General features: G+C 36.1%; 1 protein-coding gene across 1 annotated transcript; it reads left to right on the top strand.

Annotated features, from left to right (window-relative positions):
* The first annotated feature begins 590 nt into the window (after window positions 1-590).
* LOC120624737 (nucleosome-remodeling factor subunit NURF301) lies at window positions 591-22,774 on the top strand. Its single transcript, XM_039891430.1, has 18 exons — window positions 591-2,195; window positions 4,002-4,284; window positions 4,366-4,826; window positions 5,169-5,396; window positions 5,480-5,652; window positions 5,727-5,924; window positions 6,092-6,332; window positions 6,611-8,394; window positions 8,865-9,090; window positions 10,347-11,446; window positions 11,549-11,663; window positions 11,781-11,938; window positions 16,428-16,638; window positions 17,325-17,884; window positions 18,362-18,588; window positions 19,764-19,931; window positions 20,586-20,866; window positions 22,186-22,774. Exons 1-18 carry the CDS (start codon window positions 1,175-1,177, stop codon window positions 22,389-22,391), a joined length of 7,641 nt encoding a protein of 2,546 aa, XP_039747364.1. The 5' UTR covers window positions 591-1,174; the 3' UTR covers window positions 22,392-22,774.
* Window positions 22,775-25,122: the final 2,348 nt, after the last annotated feature.

Raw genomic sequence — 25,122 nt, forward strand, 5'->3', positions numbered from 1 at the left:
AATATAACTACCGTTTCCTTAGTTTGCCCGTTACTATCTTTGACTAGTCTCGGAAGAATCAAAGCTAACTTGTAATGAAATAAAAATAAAGAAAAGAATAAAAATTCAACCATAAAATACCGTTGAAATTCACAGTAGGTACTGTTTGTTATTAAAATTTAAAATTGAAGTTGGAAGTGTTAGTCATAGTTAGGGTGGTTTACGCAGTGAGGTTACAAATACAACATATTAAAACAATGGGTTTACGTGTATAAGGTTCTCGCTGATTATTAATCTCTTCTCTTGCGAGATAACCCGAAAAAACTACACTATCGCATTAGGTTTAAGTATTCTGTGATGAAAGTGTTAGAATAAGAATATAAATAAATAAATAAAAATAAATAACTCAATGTCTTTGGTGCGAATTTTTCATCAAAAACATACGTTACTCTATGTTACTCATTTAACAACTAATTTTTCAAAAGTAAATGCAATTTCAAATTTTCTATTTGTAAATATTATATTTTACTATCGAAAAACAATTTTTGTAGCAAAATTTTTATTAAATTTTACTTATTCTTCGTTTAAATCGTCAATTGACTTCATTTTGCTTCGTACAATAAAAATGGCTGCCTCCTGTCAACCCTAGCTGATAACTTATGTGATAGTGTTGTGGGCAACTTTTGTTGTATTTTATCTAAAAGGACAATGTATGCTGTAAATAAAGTCGAAATAAACATTTTTTTTTATTTCCAAAATAGTTTGTCTGTGTGATGTTAGGTTTATAAATTAAGTTCGATTGGAATAAAATTCAATAACCCTCAAGTTAGAAAAACGACATGGCGGATTGATAATCGACCAATAGGACGCAAGCATTGAGCGTTTCAGAATTGCATGTATCTATTCACATTTCGCGTCATTACGATTTGGTGCCTTGTTTCTTAGATAATAATCCAAAAATGCAAACTGGAATTATGACCGAACGTATTTTTTAATGAAACAGTGAAAAATACTGTGAATGTGCGCGGTGCCATTTGTCTGCCGTGAAGCATCTTTGAAAGAAGGCTTGGATCATGAATGCTTTAGATTTGGGGTAAACCTAAATACATTACAGTATTACATCGATTTGTTTTTGTAAACAATAATGTGCTTGCAATACACGTGCAAAATTGTGCAAAATTGACAGTTGTTTATAATGATGACGGGAAGGGGGGCGAAAAAACGCGGGAGGCCCCCGAAATCCGGAAGTTTTGAAAAGAATAGGAAATTTCAATATCATTTATTGAAAAAACCAAAATATTTACAATCTCAAAATGTTTCTGGTTCTCTGGCGAGTACACCTTCTGCGTCCAGAGCAACGTCGCCACAAGGAAGTGATACTAGCAAACGTAGTACGAGAAAACAAAGAGGTGGCAAATCGCATAAAAGTAAAAGAGGTGGTCTATCAAATGCATATTCGCGTAGAGGATACAATCCTCAAGCAGCTGATTATCATGAATCAGAATATCATTATGGATCAGATTTTGGGGATGAATACAGTGACAGATCTGAAGGTGAAGAAGATCGCGGCAGTGAAAGCACCGAAGCCTCTGTTGCTGAAGGTGCTGCTAGTGATAGTGATTTTTCTATCAGCAGTTATGGTTCAACAGCAGGGACTCCTCGAAAATCAAGCAATAATCTGTTAAGGCCTCTCAGCCCTGACCCTCTTTGGCTGCAAGAAGAACGTCAGATTCCTCCATTGGTGCTCCCTCCATCATCAGATGATTTAATAATTTCTCATAATTTAGTTTTACAAATAGTAGGCATATATGAAGTGATACGCCATTTCAGACATTTGGTGAGATTATCTCCATTTAGATTAGAAGACCTCTGTGCAGCTGTTAGCTGTGAGGATCAAAGCAATTTGCTCATAGAAGTACACATTATGTTGCTTAAAGCTTTACTTAGAGAAGAAGATGCCCAGCAAACTCATTTTGGACCTTTGGATCATAAAGACAGTGTCAATATTACTCTTTTTCTATTAGATACTATGACATGGCCAGAAGTTTTAAGAGTATATGTAGAGAGTGATAAATCTTTTGATCAAAATATATCAAGAATCTTGAATTCCTGTGAATATCCTTTTACCATAGTTGAGGACAGAGTGGCAGTCCTTCAGTTCATGTGTAATCAATTTTTAATTACAAATCCAGTGAGAGATGATCTTATAAGTGAAGGTGAGTGCTACATTATACTATTTTAGTTTGTATTTAGGGGGACAGAATTATGAAACAAATGAAAAGATCCTCAATAAGATTTAAAAAATAATTCCCATGAAGACAATTATTATATGTAATGTCAACTCAGTGTTGTTAGTTATGGCTGGCAATTTAATTTGTAGATAATTTTTTTTCTAAACTGAAGCATGTTGTGCAATATGTTACATGAAATTGTACTTCTTAAGTAAGTGTGATACGTTTTATAGGCAGTGTCTTAGTTTCCACTTTCTAAATTACAATGTTTAATAAACATATGACCCTGAAGTTCTCTCCATCTAGCTGGCTAGGCTGTTTTAGAAACTTCAAGATTATATATTGATTATAGGTATTAAATCAGTCTAAGAGGAAATCAGGAAAATTTATCTTAGAGGTTGGTAACTATGTGTGTTGTTAGATCACCCATTAAACTTGAAGAAATAGGCACACAGTTTATATTAGTCCAGAACTTAGTTAAATTTGTTGTGGTGACTACTCATGATATCAGTTTCTCATAGTATAACAATCAATGGGAATTAAAGGCTGTTTAAAACAATTGTTTTATTATCTGATAAGCCAACTCATATATTAAAGTAAGAATTTATAAAGAAAAAACAAAAATGTGTTAGAAAGTTAGTAGAGGTAGTTACTAGATTTAAAGAATGGTAGCTGCTTTTTTTAAGTGGCTTGATGGATACTGGACGAGATTGAAAAAATTTATACTGGTCATATTCAATAGACACTGGGTTGTTGCACTGAATTAAAATACTGACTTTTGTAGGCAGTGTGGATTGTATAGTAAATGTAAATATTAGAGAATGTATATGTAAAGGAAATCTTTATGAAAATGAGCTACAAAATGTTTGTGTTTGCAACATTTTAAAATAAGTAGTATGTATGCAGTGACTTCAAATTTTTACATTAACAAATTAGTATTTTTGAGTACTTATCATCCCTAAGGAAATTTTAAGCTTATAGTTTTAAATAAAATAATTTTCCCAAATTAATACACACAAAAAGCTTGGCAGGGTTTAGGTAGTATTTAAGAAATAATAATTATTACAAATCCTGGGGAACCGTCCATTTTCTTGGGTTAAAAAGTAGAGTATGTTATTCTCTGTTCTTTGTTCCCTGAAAAAAAACATGTTTATTAGTGGGCTTAATTAAGAGTGTTAAGAATGGACAAACATACAAACAAAGCACTTGCAATTATAATATTAGTACATGCTACATGACAAAACTATACGAGTGCAGTGCACAAACTGTATACTTATACATATATGGTGATGCAAATAATGTATCTGCCATATGGTGACAGCAAATCAGGATACAGGTGCAACCACCTCTCCTCTTCCCTTGGGCGTCGTATAAGGCTACTATGGGAATATAACAGGCAGAAGCATCCTCTATGCTACTTCCACCGACTGTGATCAACAGCTCATCTGCTCAGCATGGTTATTATGGGCAAAACCTTCTATTGGGAGAGGCCTTTAGTCCTGAAGTGGACCTTTATAGTATGAAGTAATATATCTACCGTTTGCTGATGGCTTTTTATATATTATACATGTTAATGTCAAACAGTTTATGTTTTTGGTTATTATATTTATAATAAAATGTTCATCTGTAGCATCACAGATATTGGGGAGACTTTAATAATTATGAGGTTCTGGCCATTAGTGTGACTCTGTGTATAATAAAAGGCATAATGACAAGTGAAAAATAGTTATAATACTGAAAAAATTTTGAACTTTTCATGCAACTATTTCATGTACTTAATTTTTATTACAGTTCCTATACATTATGATGATCACTGTAGAGTATGTCATCGCTTGGGAGATCTGCTTTGCTGTGAAACTTGCCCAGCAGTTTTTCATCTTGAGTGTGTTGATCCACCATTAGTGAATGTTCCATCTGAAGATTGGCAGTGTGTTTTATGTAAGCAACACAAAACAATTGGTGTAACTGATTGCTTACCTGATGCTGAAAGACAAGGTTTACTATGTCGCCATGAACATCTTGGGTTTGATAGACATGGCCGAAAGTATTGGTTTATTGCTAGACGTATATTTGTGTAAGTGTTTAAATAATACTATTTGTTCTACTTTTATTAAAAGAAAAAAACAGTACCTTCCATTTCCATTTCTGTCCACAGAGAGGCTGAAAATGGGGATGTTTGGTACTATAGTACTAGCCAGCAATTTCAAGAACTTCTTGAAGTATTAGATGCACGTGAAATGGAAGCACCATTAGTAAGGGAACTTTTAGAAATGAAACAAGAAATATCAAGACAAATGGATATAACTGAGAGGTTGACAGACCAAGTCAAAGGAAATCGTAAGTCTTATTTAGAAGTTGAGAATTCAAATATTATAAAACAAAAAAAAGCAAAAGAACAAAATAACCAGTATGGACAAAATATTGATATGAAATTGAGTGAAAAACAGAACCATTCATTAGTTTCTGATGTAGATGTTGAAAATGAAATAACTGTAACAAGTGATGATCCAATTAAAGAGGATAATGATGACAATACTGATGATAATGAAACAAAAAAAAATAAAAACAGTTGCACACCTAAAATTAAATCTCTCATAAATAAGAAGACTGAAGATGGTAAGTTTTTGAGTTTTCCTCAGACAGGCCCCAAATCAAATATTACCATTGTGTTTCTCAAAATATGAGATCAAAAAATTTAATATCTTTAAAATATATTCTGCTATGAATAGCAAAAGAAGTTGGTGTTGCCTATTGGAATCATATGCGTGTTTGTGAAATATTTAATAGCTAACAAAGTAAACTTACATTACATTTTCTTTAGTACTATGATATTATTTACAACATTATATTAACAACTGAGACATAATAATAATTGTAATAGCAGACTTGGGGTCCACTGTTGCAATAAAAAAAATTGATTTCTGTGTCTTTGTCTTTATAACTGTATTGTTGGTTTAGTTACAGATAGGGTGACAAGGTTGAAGTCAAATCAGCTTTCTAATGGGACATATCTATTTAAATTAGGAAACGAAAATACTTTTAAAACCTATATAAATCAATATACAAGTAACCCATTGGCATTGAATAAGCCTCAAAGAAATGAAGAAAGGGACAAGAAGCGGTATATTTCACATAAATTTTCTTTGTCATCTGGGCAAGAGTTTAAATGGGTTGGTCTTCTGAATGGTAATTATTAATATTGTTTCATGTTTGTTTTGGTTAATACAAATTATGAATATGAAATGCAAATGGTAACATTTGTTTCACAGGGACAAAGCCTTTACTTGTGGCTACATTAAGACAGACATTGCTTCAGCTGGAATCTAATATAGTGCAACAATTTATGCATCCCAATTGGACATTGCTGCGAAAACCTTGGGTACAGGCTGTTCAACTCTGCCAAGCACCTCGTGATTTTGCTAGAGCTCTTTGTGTCCTACAGGTATCCAGTTTTACTATATTATGTATATTTTATTTTCTTGAATGTTTACTCATTACTACATTTTGTTTGTACAGGCATGTGTAAAAAATGTTGTCTGGGTGCCAGCATGGCATGAACAATTGGGTCATGTGCGCCTCATTCGTACCACTGCTTCAGAAAGAGAAGAGCGGAAAAAACTAGACAAAAGAGAAAAAAAGGAGAGAGATGAAGAGGAAGAACGTTATAGAACTGCATACAATTTTGTCAAGTACTCCTTAGGACTGCGACATCAAGTAAATACAATTGCTTTGTATAAAAATGAAATATCAACATTAAAATGTACTTTGGAAATAAATTAGATGAATATTGTCTTAAAAAGTTGGGGTTGTTTCTTTACAACTTGTCTAATTGTTTGCAGTAGATTCGAAAAATATCTTTAAAAATTTAATATTTTTTCTAGGTTTGGAAACAAAAAGGAGAAGAATATCGAATTCATGGCCAATGGGGTTGGTTATGGAATTCCGCAACAAGGAAGCAAAAGAAACACAATTCAAATTTAAAATTGAGCCTAAGTCATGGTCCAGCGAAAATAACTGTCAGGGTCAGAGAAGGAAATATATTGAAAGTACTAGCAGTGGAACCTAAAACTTATGAATATTTGACTTCAAATGATTATGCAGATAAGGATGTCACATCAACGTGTATGTCTTACTGAACAGTATTGTATTTAAAATCAATGTCTATTGTAGGTTGTAGGTGGATTTTAAATTTCTATGCATTTGCATGATGCATCTTAAACGTAAGGTTCATTCCAGTAAAGATTTTTTAAAGATAAAATATCATTCAATAGTCTTAATGGTGAAAACTATGTTCTTTTGAATGCATTGTGTGACTTTTTAAAATGATTTTTGCAAATAAGTCTAGAAGTAGGAGTTTGTAATTATGAATGTCAGACATATGAACTTTTTTTTTATTGCAGTACCTGCTTCAATGAGAAATATGGAATTGGAAAAGGAAACTGAAGATTTTGAAGAGATTGATGTGGAAAAAGCACTGAGTTCCTCGACAAGAAGATATTATCCTAAAATAGGAAAAAAATCTAAATTGGATGATTTTTTAGCTCGTCGTACGTATTTAAAATTTATGGAGGAAAAAAAGCTCGGTAATATGTTGAACAATATAAAAAAAGAAGAAACAGAGATAAAAAGTGAGGAAGATAGAAATATAGATGTAGAGAATGAGGAGCCTGAAGCGGAAATGCCTAATATAGATCCAGGCAGTGATAGTAAAACTTTAATATGTGCTTCGAAAAACGTCAATTCTGTGAAAGAAAAATATCAAAATCTTAGTAATATAACAAAACATTATAGATGTTACTCAGAAGGGTGTAACCGATCAGAGTCATCTGACAAGCTGTCAGGCTTCAAAGTTGAGTGCTACTCGCCTATATGTATTGAAAAAGGACAACTTTTAAATCAGTTATTGTCTTTAATAAAAGATGATACGAATAATTCATTTTTACTGACTGATTTAAAGGAAAAAAGCAAAATATCAATATTAGAACAATATTTACTAGGTAAATCTACAACTTCCAGTGAAAACATAGTGTCAGATTTACTATCTGCAGTAGCATGTGCACAGGAATGTGACAATAAAAATTCTGACTGCTTTGTTAAAAGAAAATCTAGAGATGGTGATGTTAGTAATTTAAAAATGGAAAAGCATGAGATCGATAGTAGTATATCGCTTATTAAAACAGAGAGCACACTCGACGAATGTTCCGTCCCTGCAATCGGAAATGAAATGGACATTGATATAACTAGTAACAGTAACGAAGAAAATGACGTGGAAATAGGCCCACTAAAAGAACTTACCGATCATGAACTGGATGAAAAAGATAAGAACACTGAAGGACGTCCACCCATACCTAAACTAAAGATAACTCGCGGTAAATCTGCGAAAACGGCGTCTAATTCTAGTGGTACTCCATTGAATAGTAGAGGGAAGAATTCCTCTTATGAATGTTCAATGAAAGCAGACAAAGATGCTGTCAAACCGAAATATCGTGCTATCATCAATAGGCGGTTTGGATTAACCCGAAATGTAAAGAAAGAAGACAAAATAAAAGAAGAAAAGACCGATAGTGCTGTCACAAGAATTTATTCAACTGACAATCCAAGTGGAAAAGTTTACTTGAAACGTGTTCAAACAGTGGCAGTCGAAAAGAAAAAGAAAAGGACCCCTGTAAAATATCCTCTTTGCTCCTCATTCCATACTAAAAGCAAAGCTAAAACTATATTGGTTTTGCCTCACCATGAATTGAAAAAGTTATGCAGACAAGCAGGGCATAGCACTATTGCTGGTTTCAGTCTAAGTGCTAAAGCCAATCAGCTTGTATGGCCGTATCCTTGTGCGAGGCCTCTTTTTAAAACGTGTTGGCTTTATCGTACTGTTAACTTACAGTGGTTAGCTAGTGCAGCTCTGCAATTGCGTATAATGTGGGCTTGCTTGCGATGGGACGATATGTCTGCGAAGCCTACCACTGCCGATGGAAAACATCAACTTACGACGGATACCGAGATTGTTTCGCTGGAATTGCTAAAGCATCGTCACATTGGGCAGTTTTCAGAACGAACCCAATATCTTCGTCGAAAAGTAGTAATACCACTGGAGTTACCAAAAACTGTGCGCGAGGTAACCTCTATACGAAGCGGTTTAAGAAAAAGAAAACGAGCAGAATCACCTCAAAATACTGAACCGCAGGTATTTATTTGTATAGCAACAGGCTTAGCAATAAATTCGATCGTATTAGCAATTTAGCTCACATTTTAGTTGTTTCCTTTTCCAATGTGTTCCCAACATTGGTTATTCTATTACAAAAATAAATTTTGGTAGCATAACGCGATAAAATATGGTAAAATTGAAGTAATAGTTTGTCGCATTAGTGCCTAAAATACAGAAAAAAACTTAATTTAATGGATTAAACTACTCTTTAAAACTATACAACTAGTCAAAGAACGACTATCATCATCTTCAAAATACACAGGTGTGTGCATTCAAGATGTCTAAATCTGTTAGATCTTTTCACTCAAGGTATAACTATAAGCTATAACATAATAAAGTTTAAACCAGGTGTTTGGCTGTACCTTTGCCTTTTCCCAAGGGGAAAGAATAAGGAAAAAAAAATTAAACAAGGTGCATGCAACCTTTCAAATAGTTTATTTAATTGGTAGGTATCAGAAGAATGGGTGGATGAAGAAAAGCTTGACCTATGGGAAGTGCGTCAATACGGCGAGCGAGCGGAGAGAGTAACTCCGGTCACCCGCACGTCAACCGGCAAGTTGCCTCAGCGTAGCGTTGCTTCGGCGCCGGCCAACGCGGCAGACCTCAAAGACAAGATGGAACAACAACTGCGCGAGCAACGAGCGGCTCATCAACAGAAGAGAGCCCTAGAGCAAGGTCTGAACGTAACTAAGAGCCTTTTTTTATTGATAATTTATAAAAAGTACGGCTAGCATGGTCAGGAGACACTTAACTTCCTGGGGAAAAGAACTTTATCTTCTCACACAGGTTTAACAACTCTGCCAGCATTGGCGCGCAAGTTGAAATGATATACAAATAATATACGTGTAATAAAAAACGGGGGTAAACGTCTCCTATTCCCTGTGGCCGCCCTTTGGCAGGTGGACATGGCAATTTTATCCCTCAGGGCCTCTCCTGTCCATTCGGGCCGTGCTGACATGAAAATGATGATGCACTCTAAGATGGCAACTTCGTTAATTGAAGCGATAAGGCAATCGAACTGACGCTCGATTGAGTATCGTAAATACTTATCGGTAGATGTAACTAGTATTTTGCTCGGCAGTGTCGTAACTATAACTCTTGGGGTTTGGGGCATTGGATGGAGCAATGGATGGGGCCTTCCCTCAAAGTTAAGGTAAACGTAAATATTGGATAGGATACAAAACGATTCTTCATTGTAAAGTCAACATCTCTGGAGGATGCTCTGGTGTCTGACCGAAACGTGCGTAAGGAGAACATTGCCGAAGATCTGTTTGGTGTGGATTATAAAGATTGAATAAATTATAAATAACATATTACAGATTCTCCTGCTTTTCGCGAAGCCTAGCAAATTAAGCTTAATTTTCATAGTAGATCAACTTACGTAGTTATAGTTTCTATTTAATAAATCACAACGAGAAGTGCGTACAACCGCTACTATAAAAGACATATTGTGTGCAGTTTTTGTTGTTAGGCTATACCTACATTTTTATTTTTAAATTTTTGAAGCCAGTTTCTCATGAACCAAAACTAAAGTAAATTGTCAGTTCAAAAATAGAGCAGGGCGTTTCCAGAAAGAATATAACAACAATTTGTTTCTTAGTCCAAAATAATCATTTTTGTTTTGATATACATTGTTTGCTTCATTTGCGTTTGTGTTTTGGTAAATTAATTTCATAGTTTAGGATATTAATACATGTCAAATCTAAATTTTTATATTTATTTTTGTACAATTACAAGTTAAGATCCTCAGTCAGCAGCCGCCTACACCCAGTAGTCTGTGGCATTTTTCCCGTCTCGCCACGCTATTGCCACTGCCGCTCGATCGTTCTCATTAGAGTTGAGCTAATTTAATGAATATTATTTCTAATATTGTAATCAACATCTTGCAAGGCCATTGAGTTAATTTTCAAGTGTTTAATATTTTGTTACAGAAAAGTCAAAATCTACCCCAAATCAGATCTCTGGTAAAAGTACTCTGACTTCCTTGCTAACCTCGAATGCAACTACCCCCACTGGACAAAAAACTGTTATTGGAACAAGAAGAATCATTATGACTAAAGGTGCAGATGGCACCACCAGAGTGATAAGTCAACCGATCAGTAGTTCGGGTAAATCAGTTCTGGCATCTGAAGCCGCGAAAATGAGTGCGCCCCCTCAGAAAGATGGTCCACAGAAGGTACAAATAATTAGAGCGCCTGATGGTAAAATTACAGTAAGAGGCTTGTTGCCGGGGCAACAACTAATACAGATGCCCGATGGTAAACTGCACGTGGTTATGCCGGGTCAACAAGGCATCGCAGGGCAACTAGTTGCGGCATCGCCGGCGCCCGTCAAGACCGAAACTGACACACCGTCGACTGATAGTGCCGATAGAAATAATACTCAAATCAAGAATAACTCAGATATCGCTTCATCGACAAGCCGAAACACTGCCCCGACTACGACGCAGACAATAGTATCAAGCGGGCGGCACATCGTAGTTCAGCCAGCTCAGCAAGTGGTCGTTCAGTCGCCGCAGGTGGTGATGCAGAGTCCGCAGCAGGTGGTCGTGCAAGCGGGGGCACGGACGCCGGGCCCTCCTCGCGTCCAGCCCGTGCAGACCATGCTGGTACAAGGCCAACTGATGCAGCGTGCGCCAGCGCCACAACGCACGCCGGCGCCTCGACTCCGCCCTGCGGCCGCGCAACAGATAGTCGTCAACAACCCGGCGCTTGTACAACAAATCGCGGCCGGCAAGATACAACTAGCAACCGTTAATGGCCAACAAGTGCTGATCCGGCCGACGGGCAATAACCAAGCGCAAATCGTCGCGCATATAGGCCAAAGTCCGATGCCGACGCCGGTACCCGCGCTCGCACCCTCCCCTGCCCCTATGCCTTCGCCTGCTCCAGCTCAACCGGCCGCCGCGCGACCTGCACCGCCGCCAGCCGCTTCTCCGGTTCAGCAGCAACTCTCAGAAGACGAAATGACGGAGAAACGGCTTCTGGCGGGACAACCTCCGGGTACCGTCATCAAGACAGTAACCGCACAGGTGATTAAAATGAAAAATTTCCAATTATTGATAATTTGTTATTTATTTGGAGATCTGCATGATTGAAGGATTGAAGTAATGCAAATCTTCTCGTGGTTTTAGGTCATGCAAACCAGCAGTGGACCAAGTATTGTGCTGCAAGGACTCCATGGTTATTCTCTAACACCACAACAATTGGCGCTCGTACAGCACCAAGTGAAACAACAACTATTAAAAGGTATCTTATTTTTCATACTTTACATTTGCTTTCATGTTCCATTTTGTTCATTGTTGGTTGCAATTTTAGTTAAAAGAATTAAAACCAATAAATAAAAGCTGAAAATTTTACTTTCAGCTCAAGAATCCACAGGAAAACAGGGCATGCTGGGTCCTCGGAAGATGTATTTAGCCGTGCATCCCTCGCCCACCGCTCAGCCGCTGGCACCGACTCCCGCGCCCCTCGCGCCCCTCGCTCCCCTCGCGTCCCTCGTGCCGCCCGTACCCCCGCTCCAGGTAATATATTACTATTAGGCGCCACTCGTCCGGCAGCTACTTCGTTACACGACCCACCACTACCTATGTCTGGACTGAATACTATGAATAAATTGGAGTTAAAGCAGTAATGGAGTTACAATATTAGGAGCGGTCTAATATGTAATACAACAATAAATAGTGATTTAATTTTTTTTTTTATTCATTGTTAAAGTTCTTTGGGTCATATTTTCAATAACTCATAAAGAGAGATATTCTTGACTGAGCGATCCTAATATTGCTCCCAGTATTATATTGGTGTATTATTGATATATATTTTAGAATATTTATTTGCAGCTATAGTGCTTTATAATAACATTAGGAGCCATTTAATTACTAGCCCGTTTAGTAGATCTACCTCAAGGAGACTGTTGAGCCTTGTTTGTGGTTATGCAGTGTCCAACATACACATATGTGTGTATACCAAATGGATCTTTATAATAAACGTAACATCGGAATTGTTATGTATTATTTCAACTGACAGTATCTTTTAAATCTCAGAGCGTTATAACACTGCGTAAATATTCCAAAGTTATGCCACGTTCATTAATAAGGCACAATCAGTTAAGTTTTATTATATTGAGTGATATTTTTAGGTCACAATTGAGGTTTTTAAAAAAAGAGTAAATAAAATGCAATGCAATATCGATAAACTTAATTCACTATCTGATAATGAAACGTATTCGATCAGCGTCTTATTAAAAATTAAAAGTGGGTTGTAGTTAGAAACTACAACTTATAACTACTTAAATTTGCAATCGTTTGAATTGAATTGGAACTAGCTTAGGTTCCCTATTTCTAACATCATCCAGACATAGATGTGGACTGATCTCTAGAACAGTAAACCCACATGAGTCGCCCTATGTCCGATATCCGAGCCTAACAGGAGGCGACCTTAGATGGCGATCCTCAGATGTTGTCGAGGGCTCGCCTTTTGCGAGCTTCTTGCTCGGCCAACTCTCTGGTGACGCTTTTACAATACTTATGGTGGTGATCAGCTACTTTCCATCCAAAACAAAAACTGAAACTAATTCAAAATATTTCATACATTCAATTAAGTAAGTAAATTGGTGGATTATATACTGCCTATTTAATACAGATGCTCTACGAAAGTGTCTTATGCACTTGTCACTATGCTCTGTGTAAACGTAGGGCGAGATAACCGTGAAATCACACTACAACAATATTGTATGAGCTCTACAAGGACCTTAGATAATCGGTCTTCGTGAGATAGGTCTACTATTTTTTTTACACATTGTTTTAAAGTGTCTTTTGTAAGTATTGCTTAAAAGTCTGGTCACGTATTCTATAATATCGATAATTGATAAATAGTTATTAAATATAGCGTTTATAAGACTGCATTATTAAATTGTTATACTTTTAAATGGTCAATTAAACTAAAATTTCCATTCCTTCAAGCAATTTTTTTTCAACATTAATTAATTAATAGGTTATTGAGTGTAAAAAATGTCTTTTCGGACTTTGTTTAGTTCTAAGGATATTAGGCTTTAATGCATTTTTATGAGTCTCATAATAAAAGTGGCATATTTTGTTTACAGGAATGGATATTTCAAGATCATTGTGTATTAACTTGTAATTCTTAACCAAAGACTCGAATGTACATACACTAAGCAAATTGTTAGTAATATAATATTATGTAATTAATTCTTTTAAGCACTGAACACACAGAACCCGGTGCTGGATTGGTCTAAATGCTGGCATTTTTGAATAGTTCGTTTTATATTTTATAAATACTGTCGCAATGCAGTATTCGTGTTTTCCATGAGGACTGCGCTTTCGCGACTGCACCAGCCCAGGTTGCTGTTTGTTTCGCGCTTAAATTAATTATTGTTACGTATTTGTACGTCTACATATGTATATTAAATAAGTTTAGAAATACATGTGTAATATAGTACATTTTCAATACATCCTAATATTTAAAATATGCATTACTTACTTACTATACTTGAGCCAAGCCACAGAATAAATATGTCGCTATAAAGTTTCTAACATTTGGTCTTTAATCAAACAGTGTTCTTTGATTTAAATGCACTGAGGTTATTTAGCTAGGTTTTATTAGGAGTCTAGCTCTTCTCCACCGCGCTTGTCTATTAAATGTCCATAATTTACGTTATTCTATTTAAATAATAAGAAGCAGAAACGCAAAGGGGCGTTCCACACCTATGCTCAGTTTGTATCAGAAACTTGGGTAAAAAAATACTCAATTTCCACTGCTCGTGTTTAATTTGCCTGGTATTATATGCAGTATAGCAGTCCGCTGCGAACAGATTCCAAGTTTTTTTAAGGTAGGGTAGGATACCGCTTGCAAGGTTCACTGTTTCACTCATCGACAATCGTTATTTATAATTCGTTTCATTACAGGAGTTTTTTTAAGATCTTTTTTTTAGGAATTCAAAAAAAAAATCGGAAACAATTAGTCAACCAGCACTTCGTCAGTCAATACCATGTCAGATGAACGTTTAACACATTTATCAATGATCATTAGTTATTAACGAAATTTGAAACAAACTAATTCTTGGTTTGGCTCAATTATAAAATTAGATTAACTATTTATTTATTATTTAAAAATGACATCCTCAAATTAAATACTAGTATAGTAACGAACTTACCTATATTATTAAATGTAAGCACAGAATAAATATGTATTGTTTACGTATAAGTAGAACATATTTCGAAATAATTTATTAGCATGGCATAGAAACGCTAAAAATAGACCAAGCAGTTTGATTTTTTGGTATGACATGTTATCATATCTCACATCTTAAATTTGGATTCCCCACTGACTAAATGTACATTTACTATAGATTCTTTTTCAGCCGATTTCGTGTTACTATCAGTAATGGAAACGGATAATTTAGCCAGGGCCTTTTGCAAGCGCGAGTGCAAGTTTTAGCAAATTAAATTTTGAAAATTTTGATATTTACGGTTTAGTCGTTGAAAATTATCTCTGACTTATGTACATTCAATATGAGTAAGAGCAATATACTTACAATTAATTTGAAATTAATTTTTGTCCGTAGCAGTGCAATATAGCCCTTAGGATGAATTGATTTAAGAAGTCTTTTCTAAAATTAATGAAATCGAGATAAATTTCTTTCTAAATACGTATTATAACGCTGTGTAATTATTCTGTTTAAAGTTCTGGAAGTATACATGGAAATATAAAATTTAATACACACTTTCAACTGACGTAGCCTATGTATTTGAGATATCACGAGTTCGTGATGTTTGAGAAAATGTAACTGTATTTTTTGCCAATGTATTGATCTGAGAAACTCTGTTCGGTTGGAAGTTTGACAATTCTTTTACAAATACAATCTAAAATCACAAGGAAAATTATTAATCCATCTACTTATAATAATTTAGCTACTTATAATAATTTTGTTCGTGATTTTTTATTTTTAACGTTGTAGCTGGAACAGCCCGGTCTCTAAGGCATAAAATTCTCAATTTCCAGTTTCTGTTTACCTGCTTCCACGCTTAACACGCTCAATCAAATGTTTCTTCTTTTATACACCCTATGTTTTTGTCATAGGCTGTTGCATTTCAAGATAAACATATTATATTACACGGTTAGTGTGTATATTTGCCATAAATACCGTATTACAGATTTTCCTACGGCGTTATGAAGCATTTGTCCTGACGAGTTGTTTGGTAATATTGGGGTTAAGGTTTGGTAAAAAAAAAGCCAGAAATGAAGTGCACTACTGCCTCGGGCCCATTGCCACTAAGCGTGTTAAAATTCAAACCTGTTGGACCTGTGTGCCACCGGACATTAACCGGGTTCCTCGTGGTATCAATAATTGAGGAAAATATTCGCAGAATTAGAATCCTGCTGGGAGGAAAAATTTTATTTTATTTACTAACGATCTTCAAACACTATCTGACGCACCCTTAGATGGGCCTGAATATAATTGTTTCATCGATTCAATTTGTAATATGACATGGTAAAATATTTTAATGCTATTTTCAAAACTGTATTAGTAGACTTGAAGTCTTCTACAATGGAATTGCTCATACACCTCCTGTTTTTGTGTATTATGTGTAGATGAATTAATCAATGCCATTTATAAGAAATGGATAGTGCAAAATTGTTATTCAATAAATTTTTCAAATAGCTTTTGACTTTCATTTAATCAAGACCTTTTATTGTTTCTGTAACTTTTTTTACTCTTTAGTTACATATTAATTATATTTGCCATTGTTTTGTGGGGGTGTGTATGGGCAATCTATAATTTAAGTAATATCTATGTTAAATATATTAAAATTTGTTACATGTTATATAAGTAAGATAATTTAATATTGCTATCGTTAAGACTTCTTATTGTACTTATATATTCCCACAAACCAGTAGTTTCTTTATAATTTTTTTTTGTTGATTTTTCTTTAGGACTTTTTTTCTGTTTTGTTGAACAATTATTTAGTGACGTATTGTTACTTTTCCTTTTAGGATGGTAAAGCCGACGATAAAAAAATACAACGGCCACCTTTATTGAATGGCGAAGATCATGTTGCAGAAGCTGTGAGCCAAAAAGAGGCAATTCCTTCCAAACTTGAGGATATATCTGAAAATAATACCAAAACTGATATAGTTAATGCTGTTCACGGAGGAAATCATAGTCATAATAAATTTGTTCTTACTCCGGATTACATACAACAAAGTAAGTATTAAAAAAAAGTTCCTTCCTAAGTACTACTTACACTACTAAGTAAGTAGTGAAGAACAGTCACCGAAAGCTGAAGCGAGTAACTTTTTTGAAACCTAGCGTCTGAATAGGCATAGAAAACCTGTGTGTATGTTATCAAATAGAAAGCACATTCCCCTATGGGCGGTGCCAAAATAACTTTATGATACTTCGACTTCACCAGCTGTGTAATCTTTTTTTTATACTAAATTTCCATCTCTATTAGAATGTTCAGAGGCAAAACAGAAAGTAGCTTAGCGTAGCTTTTGTATTGTTTGCAATAAATAACACAAAATTTATTGCTACGCAGAAGCATTACTTTCAAGATTTTGCTCTTACGATCCTACTAGAGATGGAAATTTTAATGGCATAAAATACATGTTGTTAAAAACCCTTCGTTATAGGAAAAACATATTTGGTTAAATTTAAAGAGGTCTTTTTAATCAACCTTTATTGTCGAAACGTATTATTATTAAAAATGAAATATTTCAATTATTTGTTACTTAAAAATCATTTAACTCGAAAACTGTTCTGATTTACCAAAGATATTTTATAATTCAAACGAGTCTTCGTTTTATATTTCAGCTAGATGGAACCCACTGGTATGACATCTCATACCAGTGGGTTCCAGTGGTATTATATTTAGTATATTTGCCTTTCAGCAATCAAGAGCGCTCTGAAACAGGAGAATTTGAACCCTGAGATAGAGGAGAAATTACTGCAGCTACAAAGGTACCAGGAGAAACAAATGAAACCAGAAGTTCAAGTGGAAAGAGAAGTAAGAGCAATAGCAGTGCGCTCGCCCTCGCCACCACCGCCGCCGCCACGGCGCCGCGGGCCGTCGCGCCATGAAGACGACGACGACGAGTGGGTCGAAATCAGTCCGCGCAAGCGCTCGCGCATGTCGCGCGCGCCTACCCCGCCGCCCACGACCCCTCCGGCCCCCGCGCAGCCATCAGTTCCCGCCCCCACCCCTGCGCCCGCGCCCGTGCCCGCAGCCTCTCCCGTGCGGCCGCCTGCGCGCGTCCCGCCCGTTGTCACCGCGCCGGCCACGCCCACCACGCCCGCGCCCGTCTCCCCGCTCGCCGCGCCAGAAGAACGCCGCCGCGCCGCCTCCACTCACTCCCGCCTTCTTCTCCTCTTCAAACATAAGGAGATGCTCAAGAAAGATATTATAAAAAAACGGGGCCTACTCGAAAAGGAGCTCGGTGTTGAAATACAGGTACCTATGAAAGATTTAATTTTCTATTGTTGGCTATAGCGAACTGTTGGCATGCGTGCCATTCAATGGACGATTTTAAAATGTTTAGAACTGAACTATTTTATAGTAGTCTTCGGGTTTTGTGACATCGGAAATATTCTGAAGCTAAGTAATGAATTATAAGCACTATCCGCTCCGTATTATTTAATACTTCAGATTTGATTAGACATTCTAAAACAACAAAAAAATTCACGAACGTTTTTAGGTAAATTAATATTCCTTTGAAAATGTTTGCAATCCCGCACTAAGCTTATAAAAGCGTTGAATCTCATTTTCTTCATTGCAATCACACATCGTGTCAACACTATCGGGTAATGATGCGCCCTACTGTTAGAGCGCTTGCCTAGATGCCTATGCGCTCTTAACATCGGTGAGTTGGATCCTTTTCGTTTAAATACGTCCAACCGAAATAAGCTGAATGGCGAATAAATATTTTAGAAGGAGCTATCGGCGGAGCTGGCGCTGCGCACGCGTGCGGAGCGGAGCAAGCAGGAGGAGGTACGCGGCGGCACCGGCATACCGGGCGGAGCACCGGGTAGCGTGGGCGGGGGCAAACGCCGCACGGCTTCCATGTCGGCGCGAGACAACAAGCCTTCCAACGCCAAGAAGTCCAGCAAGAAGGAGAAGTTGCTGTGTGTATGTCGCACACCCTATGATAACACCAAGTGAGTTTATCTTAATAACTTTTTTGATGTGAAACATTTATAGGCGGAGGTTTTATAAACCTGTCACGCTATATGATTAAATTTTTTATATTTCGTCTAAAAATGAATGTTAATTTTGTAATAAAACAGTCCTTATTAACCGACTTACAAAAAGGAGTGGTTATCTATTTGGTTGTATTTTTTTTAATTTGTGGAACAAATTTGTAATACTTTATATAGAACAGCATCAGAGGAGCCACCGATGCTTTGCCGGCTATTAAGGAATTTGTTTATGCGCCCCTTGAATAACAGATGGGAGATTGTTCCGCAATTTGCAAGTGCGCGGTAGATACGTTCGCATTTAAAATACTAATAAGGATTATATGTGTTGTAGTTTCAAATGTTCGACAATAATTAGGAATTGGTTAAAATAACCATGACGTATATTGTTGTAAGTCTGTAAGACGTGCAACATAACTATACACCTCAGAAATATACTAGTTACCTAAAACAATTTACTATCTCCTATTTGTCTTTCAAACATTATGAATAAAAAACAGTTTGTAATATAAAACGTTGCACTATTATCCTCACATGATACTTCGCGCCCGCCACCGCGACGCTGGGTGACTGTTGCAACCTATACAGATTATAGTTGTCGGCTACACACAATCTAGAAACAACTTTCACCATCGTCTTATCAATCGATAGACATCCACTGTTAGACATACCCAGATGTGTAACAGTGGATGTCTAGTTTTAAATTCCATGGTTTGGTGCCGATTGCGTCCTGCGACTCGCTTGAAGTCGTCTATCCGACTCGCTAGGAGCCGACCAACACTGCGATTACAAGCACCTTGGGACCCCAACGTCCATCGGTTCAACTATTACTCAATCAATTATTGTCATCTTTAAAGTGTCCTTTTTGTCGCTTCGGCCGTTGCTCGTTACCACCCTACCGACATATACGTGCCGCTAAGCGATTTGTGTTCTGCCGTACGTATTGTCGCGTATAAACAGAATAGGCGAATGGGTTTAATACAACTGCCATATCCCTAACAGGTTAGCACGCTACCATCTTAGACTGCATCATCCCTATCACCAAATTCGATTGCAGTGAAGGGCTAACATGTAATGGAAAAAAGTGTCAATTGGGTGTTTTGCCTTAGTTTCGACAGAGCCGCTCATGTCCACAGGTTCTACGTGGGCTGCGAGCACTGCAGCAACTGGTTCCACGGCGACTGCGTGGGCGTCACGGAGGAAATGAGCAAGAGCATGGAGGAGTACGTGTGTGCGGAGTGCCGCCGCGCGGAAGAGACGCAGGAGCTATACTGCTTGTGCCGGCAACCCTACGACAACTCGCAGTATGACACACTTTATCATATACCTACGTAAACTTTTTGATCGTTCCAAGAACTCGTTAAAGGATGATTTATGCGGTGGCGGCCGCAGGCCGTGCCACGTACGAGACGCGAACGACGCACGAATCTGAAACTTCACAAACATATTATATGAAGCAGTTCATTGTGTGGCGTGCACCGGGTTTCTTACCAGGGCAAAAAATATCCTCTTATACGAGTTATATAAAAATAGTAGGGTGCATTCATGAAGTGCACGCCACTTACAGTGTGCTTCGAACGAGGCTCGGCCGTGCCCAGTTCCTACAATAATGCCACGGCATGGCCTAACAGAAATCATCCTTCAGACGAACATTTCGTCAATCTCTCTTGCACGTTTGTCATTTTTTTAAAGAGTTAATTATTCAAAAACGATCTAATACACAAGTCAGACAAAATTGTGATGTAAGTGGCTTTACTCCAGCTAAATTAGCAGCAGCAAAAATTATGTTTAAAAAAAAAAGCAATTAAATTGTCAGAATTTAATTTCATACAATAAATTAGTACTAAAATATTGTACTTTTTTTTAAGTTTTTACTAAAATACAAAAAGAATACGTTAATACTTCTTATTTAGCTAAGCCCGAACACAGCATCAGTTAACTGTAAACCTACGTTTCAGATTTTACATCTGCTGTGACCGATGCCAAGATTGGTTTCACGGTCGATGCGTCGGTATCTTGCAGTCCGAGGCCGACAACATCGATGAATACATTTGTCCGAACTGTCAGAAAAACAATTCGGTTAACTTCGCAAATATGAAAGAGCTCACCGCCAAAGACTTCGAAAATCTCAAAAGGCTCATAAAACAGATACAGTTACATAAAAACGCTTGGCCCTTCATGGAGCCAGTTGACCCTAGAGAGGCTCCGACCTATTACAAAGTCATTAAAGAACCAATGGGTATGTATGCTTTCATTATACTAAAGTATGTGAGATCTTAGTAAGCCTGACTGAAGTGACAGGAATGCAGTTTGTGGGAATTCGATATTACTCAGACATTTTGACACATGACTCAACTTAGATCCGGAAAATAAAATGTGAACTGTAAATTTTGATGCAGATAAATTATTGCTTCTGTTGCTACAAAGGGCTTACGGTTTTTGCAATCTGAATGTCAGTTTTTAGCGAGTTCATCTGTACCCTTTTACAGTCCGCTTCATACTTTGACTTATAGTCGTAAAAAAGTAATAGGCCCGTTTTGACATTTGTCATCGCGACGTAACTAGTTATGGAACCATAAGACTCGGGACTCGATACTCACGATAAATCAATTCAAGTTTGTATCAGTACTTGATTGATATTATTATGTATTATAAAGTGTTCGTTCGTTCAAAGTATTCCTTTAACTTCACAACCAATACGTGTGACTTGTGACTGGCTGTTGATTATACATCCACTTTTCAACATGTTGAAACAGAGTTAGAACTATATAACACAAATATCGAGTCAAATCTCTATGTTTAAATTAATGTCCAAAATAGAAGAGCCATAGTTAACGTAATAGTAAACAATATATATCAAACTTAAACGAGCGCACAGTCAACTTTACAAGATGAGGAACGAAAAACTGCGCAGTGCGCGCGGGGACGCTTCAGTCTTGTGCCGTTTGGTCAGATTCATCAACTCAGACTATTTATTTAGAACCCATTTTGAGAACCAAGCTCATTCTTTGCAGTATAAATTACTACACAAAATTTATTTTCGATATTCAGTAAAAAAATGGTTACAGCTCTAGTATAAAAAAAAAAAAGACTGAGAATGTAACTGTTTTCGGAACGTTTCGCAACAATTATAAATTGCATGCTACTATAAAGTAAGCGCAAAAAGAATACTCTCGATATATTCTTTCATATTATTTAACGTCCAAAAAAAAATTACGTATTTTTAAAACATGTACTTGATTTTTATTTTATTGTTTTTATCAGTTTCGTTCCAAGTTACATTCTATGGTCGTGCACAAATGTCAAAACGGGCCTATTACATTTTTACGACTATAATAACGTAACCCACCTTTCCAAATCATTTTGTAATAACATCATGCTACGACCTAAACTTCGCACGTCCAATAAGGAACGCGAACTCCCATACTCTTGTTTATATCGTGCATAAATTCGCGAGTCACGATTTGTCCCGTGGACAGCACGTAACGCGGGCTTTAAGACAGCTCAGATAGTTTTACGGTTGTGATTTCTCTATACAATTTTAATATTCTTTTACAGATTTGCAGACAGTGGAAAGAAAGGTGAACGATCAGACTTATAGTACATTAAGTGATTTTATTGGTGATATGACTAAGATATTTGACAATTGCCGTTACTTTAATCCAAAAGACTCAGAATTTTATAGATGCGCCGAAGGCTTGGAAGCATTTTTTGCGCAAAAAATTAAATACTTTCGAGAAAAGCTATTTGAGTCTACGCAATGATAATAGTAACAGTGTCTGTGTACAGTGATGACGAACATGGTTGGTTAAAGACATTTGAACGCGATCGTGTAATGTTACATTACGTAACACTTGTAAATTGTAAACATTGTGATGAAATTTTCAAAGAATTTGTATAAATTATCGCAGAAGTTATGAGTTCAGTCAGTCAGCTTAATTTTCATGTTAAGTATTTATTGTATTTATTAATTAATGCTTTACATTTGTAATCTACTTTAAAGCTGACTCCCTTTGGAAATTAACTCTTCGCAGAAGAATATAATTATATATATATAGTTTTGTGAAAAAGATATCGTATTAGCTGATATGACTTAGCTATTTTAGTTTTAATTTAGTTTTTAGTTTAAGTAAACATTATTGTATGTAAGAAATAAATTTTTAATAATATAAATCTATGACATGTTTTTGCACAAATTACAACCCTATATAAATAAGGTGCTAAAATACCCAAAACTGCCTTTTTCTATTAGAATAAGTATCCTTATGTATCTTTATCTTTTAAACGCTTCGTCCTGACTGACTGACAGACAACCTTCAGCCTACAGTCCAAAATGCTAAAAAGAAATTGGAGGTTTGAAAAAATATTTTTAGAACGAGGATTACTGAAAATTCTTCTCTTAACCTTTGGTATGCCGGACGCAGCCATTTGACAATTACGCTATCTGCCGCGAAAAACAGAGTGATACGAACGCGCGGATCCGCGTTCCGGCAAAGCCATGTATATTTGTACAAAGGATGTTCCATTTTTTTTAATTTTTAAATTTTATTTTGTACTTTATTATTGTATCACCTACTGTAACTATTTTAGTTTAGAAATAAAACAATGTGAACTAAGTAGGTATAGTGGAATGGTTTTATTACAAAAACAAAAAATGCTACATAAATTCAAATCGACTCGAATCGATAAAGTTATTTTCATATTCATGAATGCATGTCTATCATCATCAGCCTTCGTTCTAAACGACTCCACTGCAGGAGCATGGCCTACCCAATCAGGATCATAATCCACCGCGCTGACCCAGTGCGTGTTGGTGGATATCACAAGTCCTCAAACTTGCTAGGTTCTTCGACTTGCTGGTTTCCTCACGATGTTTTCCTTCACCGTTTAAAGTCAGTGGTAATTTTTCTTAGAAAAATACGGACTTGAAAAATATCATTGGTCCGCGCGCAAAATTATAATGTAAGACATGAAGTCGAAATGTAAATAAATTACCTCTACAACATTTTGTATAGTCTTGCTTTGTCAAAGAATAAAACTAATTATATGTGAATTTTTTTATTAGTTTTAAACAAATAACAGTAACCTTCTCATTGTAATACTTAATTAAATTTTTGTTATTTAGAAATCAGCACAAATGTTACATTCGTCATTTGTGTAATGTTCATATATGGCAAACATACAGTTTCGACACCAAAAATGTTTAGCGTGTAATATCATTTTAAAAGTACTTTTTTTGTCAGTCCGAAGACATAAATGTCGAGGCATTTTAGAATTCGTGCGTTTTTTACATATGAAACAAGCACTTAATTTTATAAAATGAGTCTCTTTCCAAGGCCATATAGCTTCACGAAGACATAGGCAATAATCTCCTTTGTTGAGATACTTATCAACATCTAGGTACACCACCATTATTTTATAACCTTGAAATTAAATTAATAAAATATTGTTAGGTTCAATGCAAGATATCTCAAAATATTTTCTGGACAACTCAATAAAGTAAATAAACAAGTAAAGTGCGTGGTATAAATTTGAACACCCTGTACGTCTTAGCCGGAACGCGGATCCGCGCTCAATATGCGGTAAGACTATCGAAAAACAAAGATTCTGAATAAACTATGAATTATGGACGAAAACACTTTGCAAATTGAAGATCTTGACAAAAAAGTCTTCAAAACTATATATAACACGCACTCAGAATGAAAGAAATACAATAGTTATGAATAAATTTGAAAAAAAAAACTAACCGACAAATCGTTTACTTCTAATTATTTTAGTAATTGCATAAATTTCTCATAAGATTTTATTGAAAACTATTCTAAATGAAAGAAATTATTGAAATAACACAAAAATATACTCACTGTGTCCAGTAATTACAAAAAATCAAACACTTAGTTCTCAACGAAGTCGAGTATTCAGTGACACGAATGAACAAGTTTCTGAACTAAAGACAGGTATAAGAGAATTTGGTACATTCATTCATTCAAGGACGCAAGCGATTTTGACACTTCTGCATCGTTTTTATGAGAGAAAATTATAAAAAATTGTCTGCTGGTCGGAGAGCGTGGATCCACGTTCCGGCAGATAACTGCTTTGCGCTGATCCACGTTCAGGCATACCAGAGGTTAAGGGAGTTAAACAGTTCCAAGATAAATTATTAAAACTTGTTATTTTAGCTTTTGATTTAAAAATAAGAGATACCTGTTTTGTAGTTTTTGAAAATACGTGTAAATATATATATACTGACCAGAGAAAATTTAGAAATTATAAATACTTAAGTTGTTGCCCCTGTCGGAAATCGAGAACCCGATACATCACACACATGAGACCACAGAGCTCAAAGTCGCGCCAGGGAAGGAAGTCCTCAATAAAATAATTTGACTCTTTAGTTTCCCTTAAATTATAGGTAAATGTTTGTCGTCTGTTTCACTCTTTGAAAGAAAACAAGAATTTCCCACAACAATATTGACTCGTTTTGTATTAAGTTCTAGATGA

The sequence above is a fragment of the Pararge aegeria genome, chromosome 6 (assembly GCF_905163445.1).
Source record: "Pararge aegeria chromosome 6, ilParAegt1.1, whole genome shotgun sequence".
NCBI classification, from domain to species: Eukaryota; Metazoa; Arthropoda; class Insecta; order Lepidoptera; family Nymphalidae; genus Pararge; species Pararge aegeria.

Coding starts and splice junctions, on each gene's coding strand:
- LOC120624737 (XM_039891430.1), top strand. CDS start 1,175: ATGATGACGGGAAGGGGGGCGAAAAAACGCGGGAGGCCCCCGAAATCC. Junction 5,653..5,726: donor GAGCTCTTTGTGTCCTACAG/GTATCCAGTTTT, acceptor TTGTTTGTACAG/GCATGTGTAAAAAATGTTGT. Junction 16,639..17,324: donor TCCGGATTACATACAACAAA/GTAAGTATTAAA, acceptor TTTGCCTTTCAG/CAATCAAGAGCGCTCTGAAA.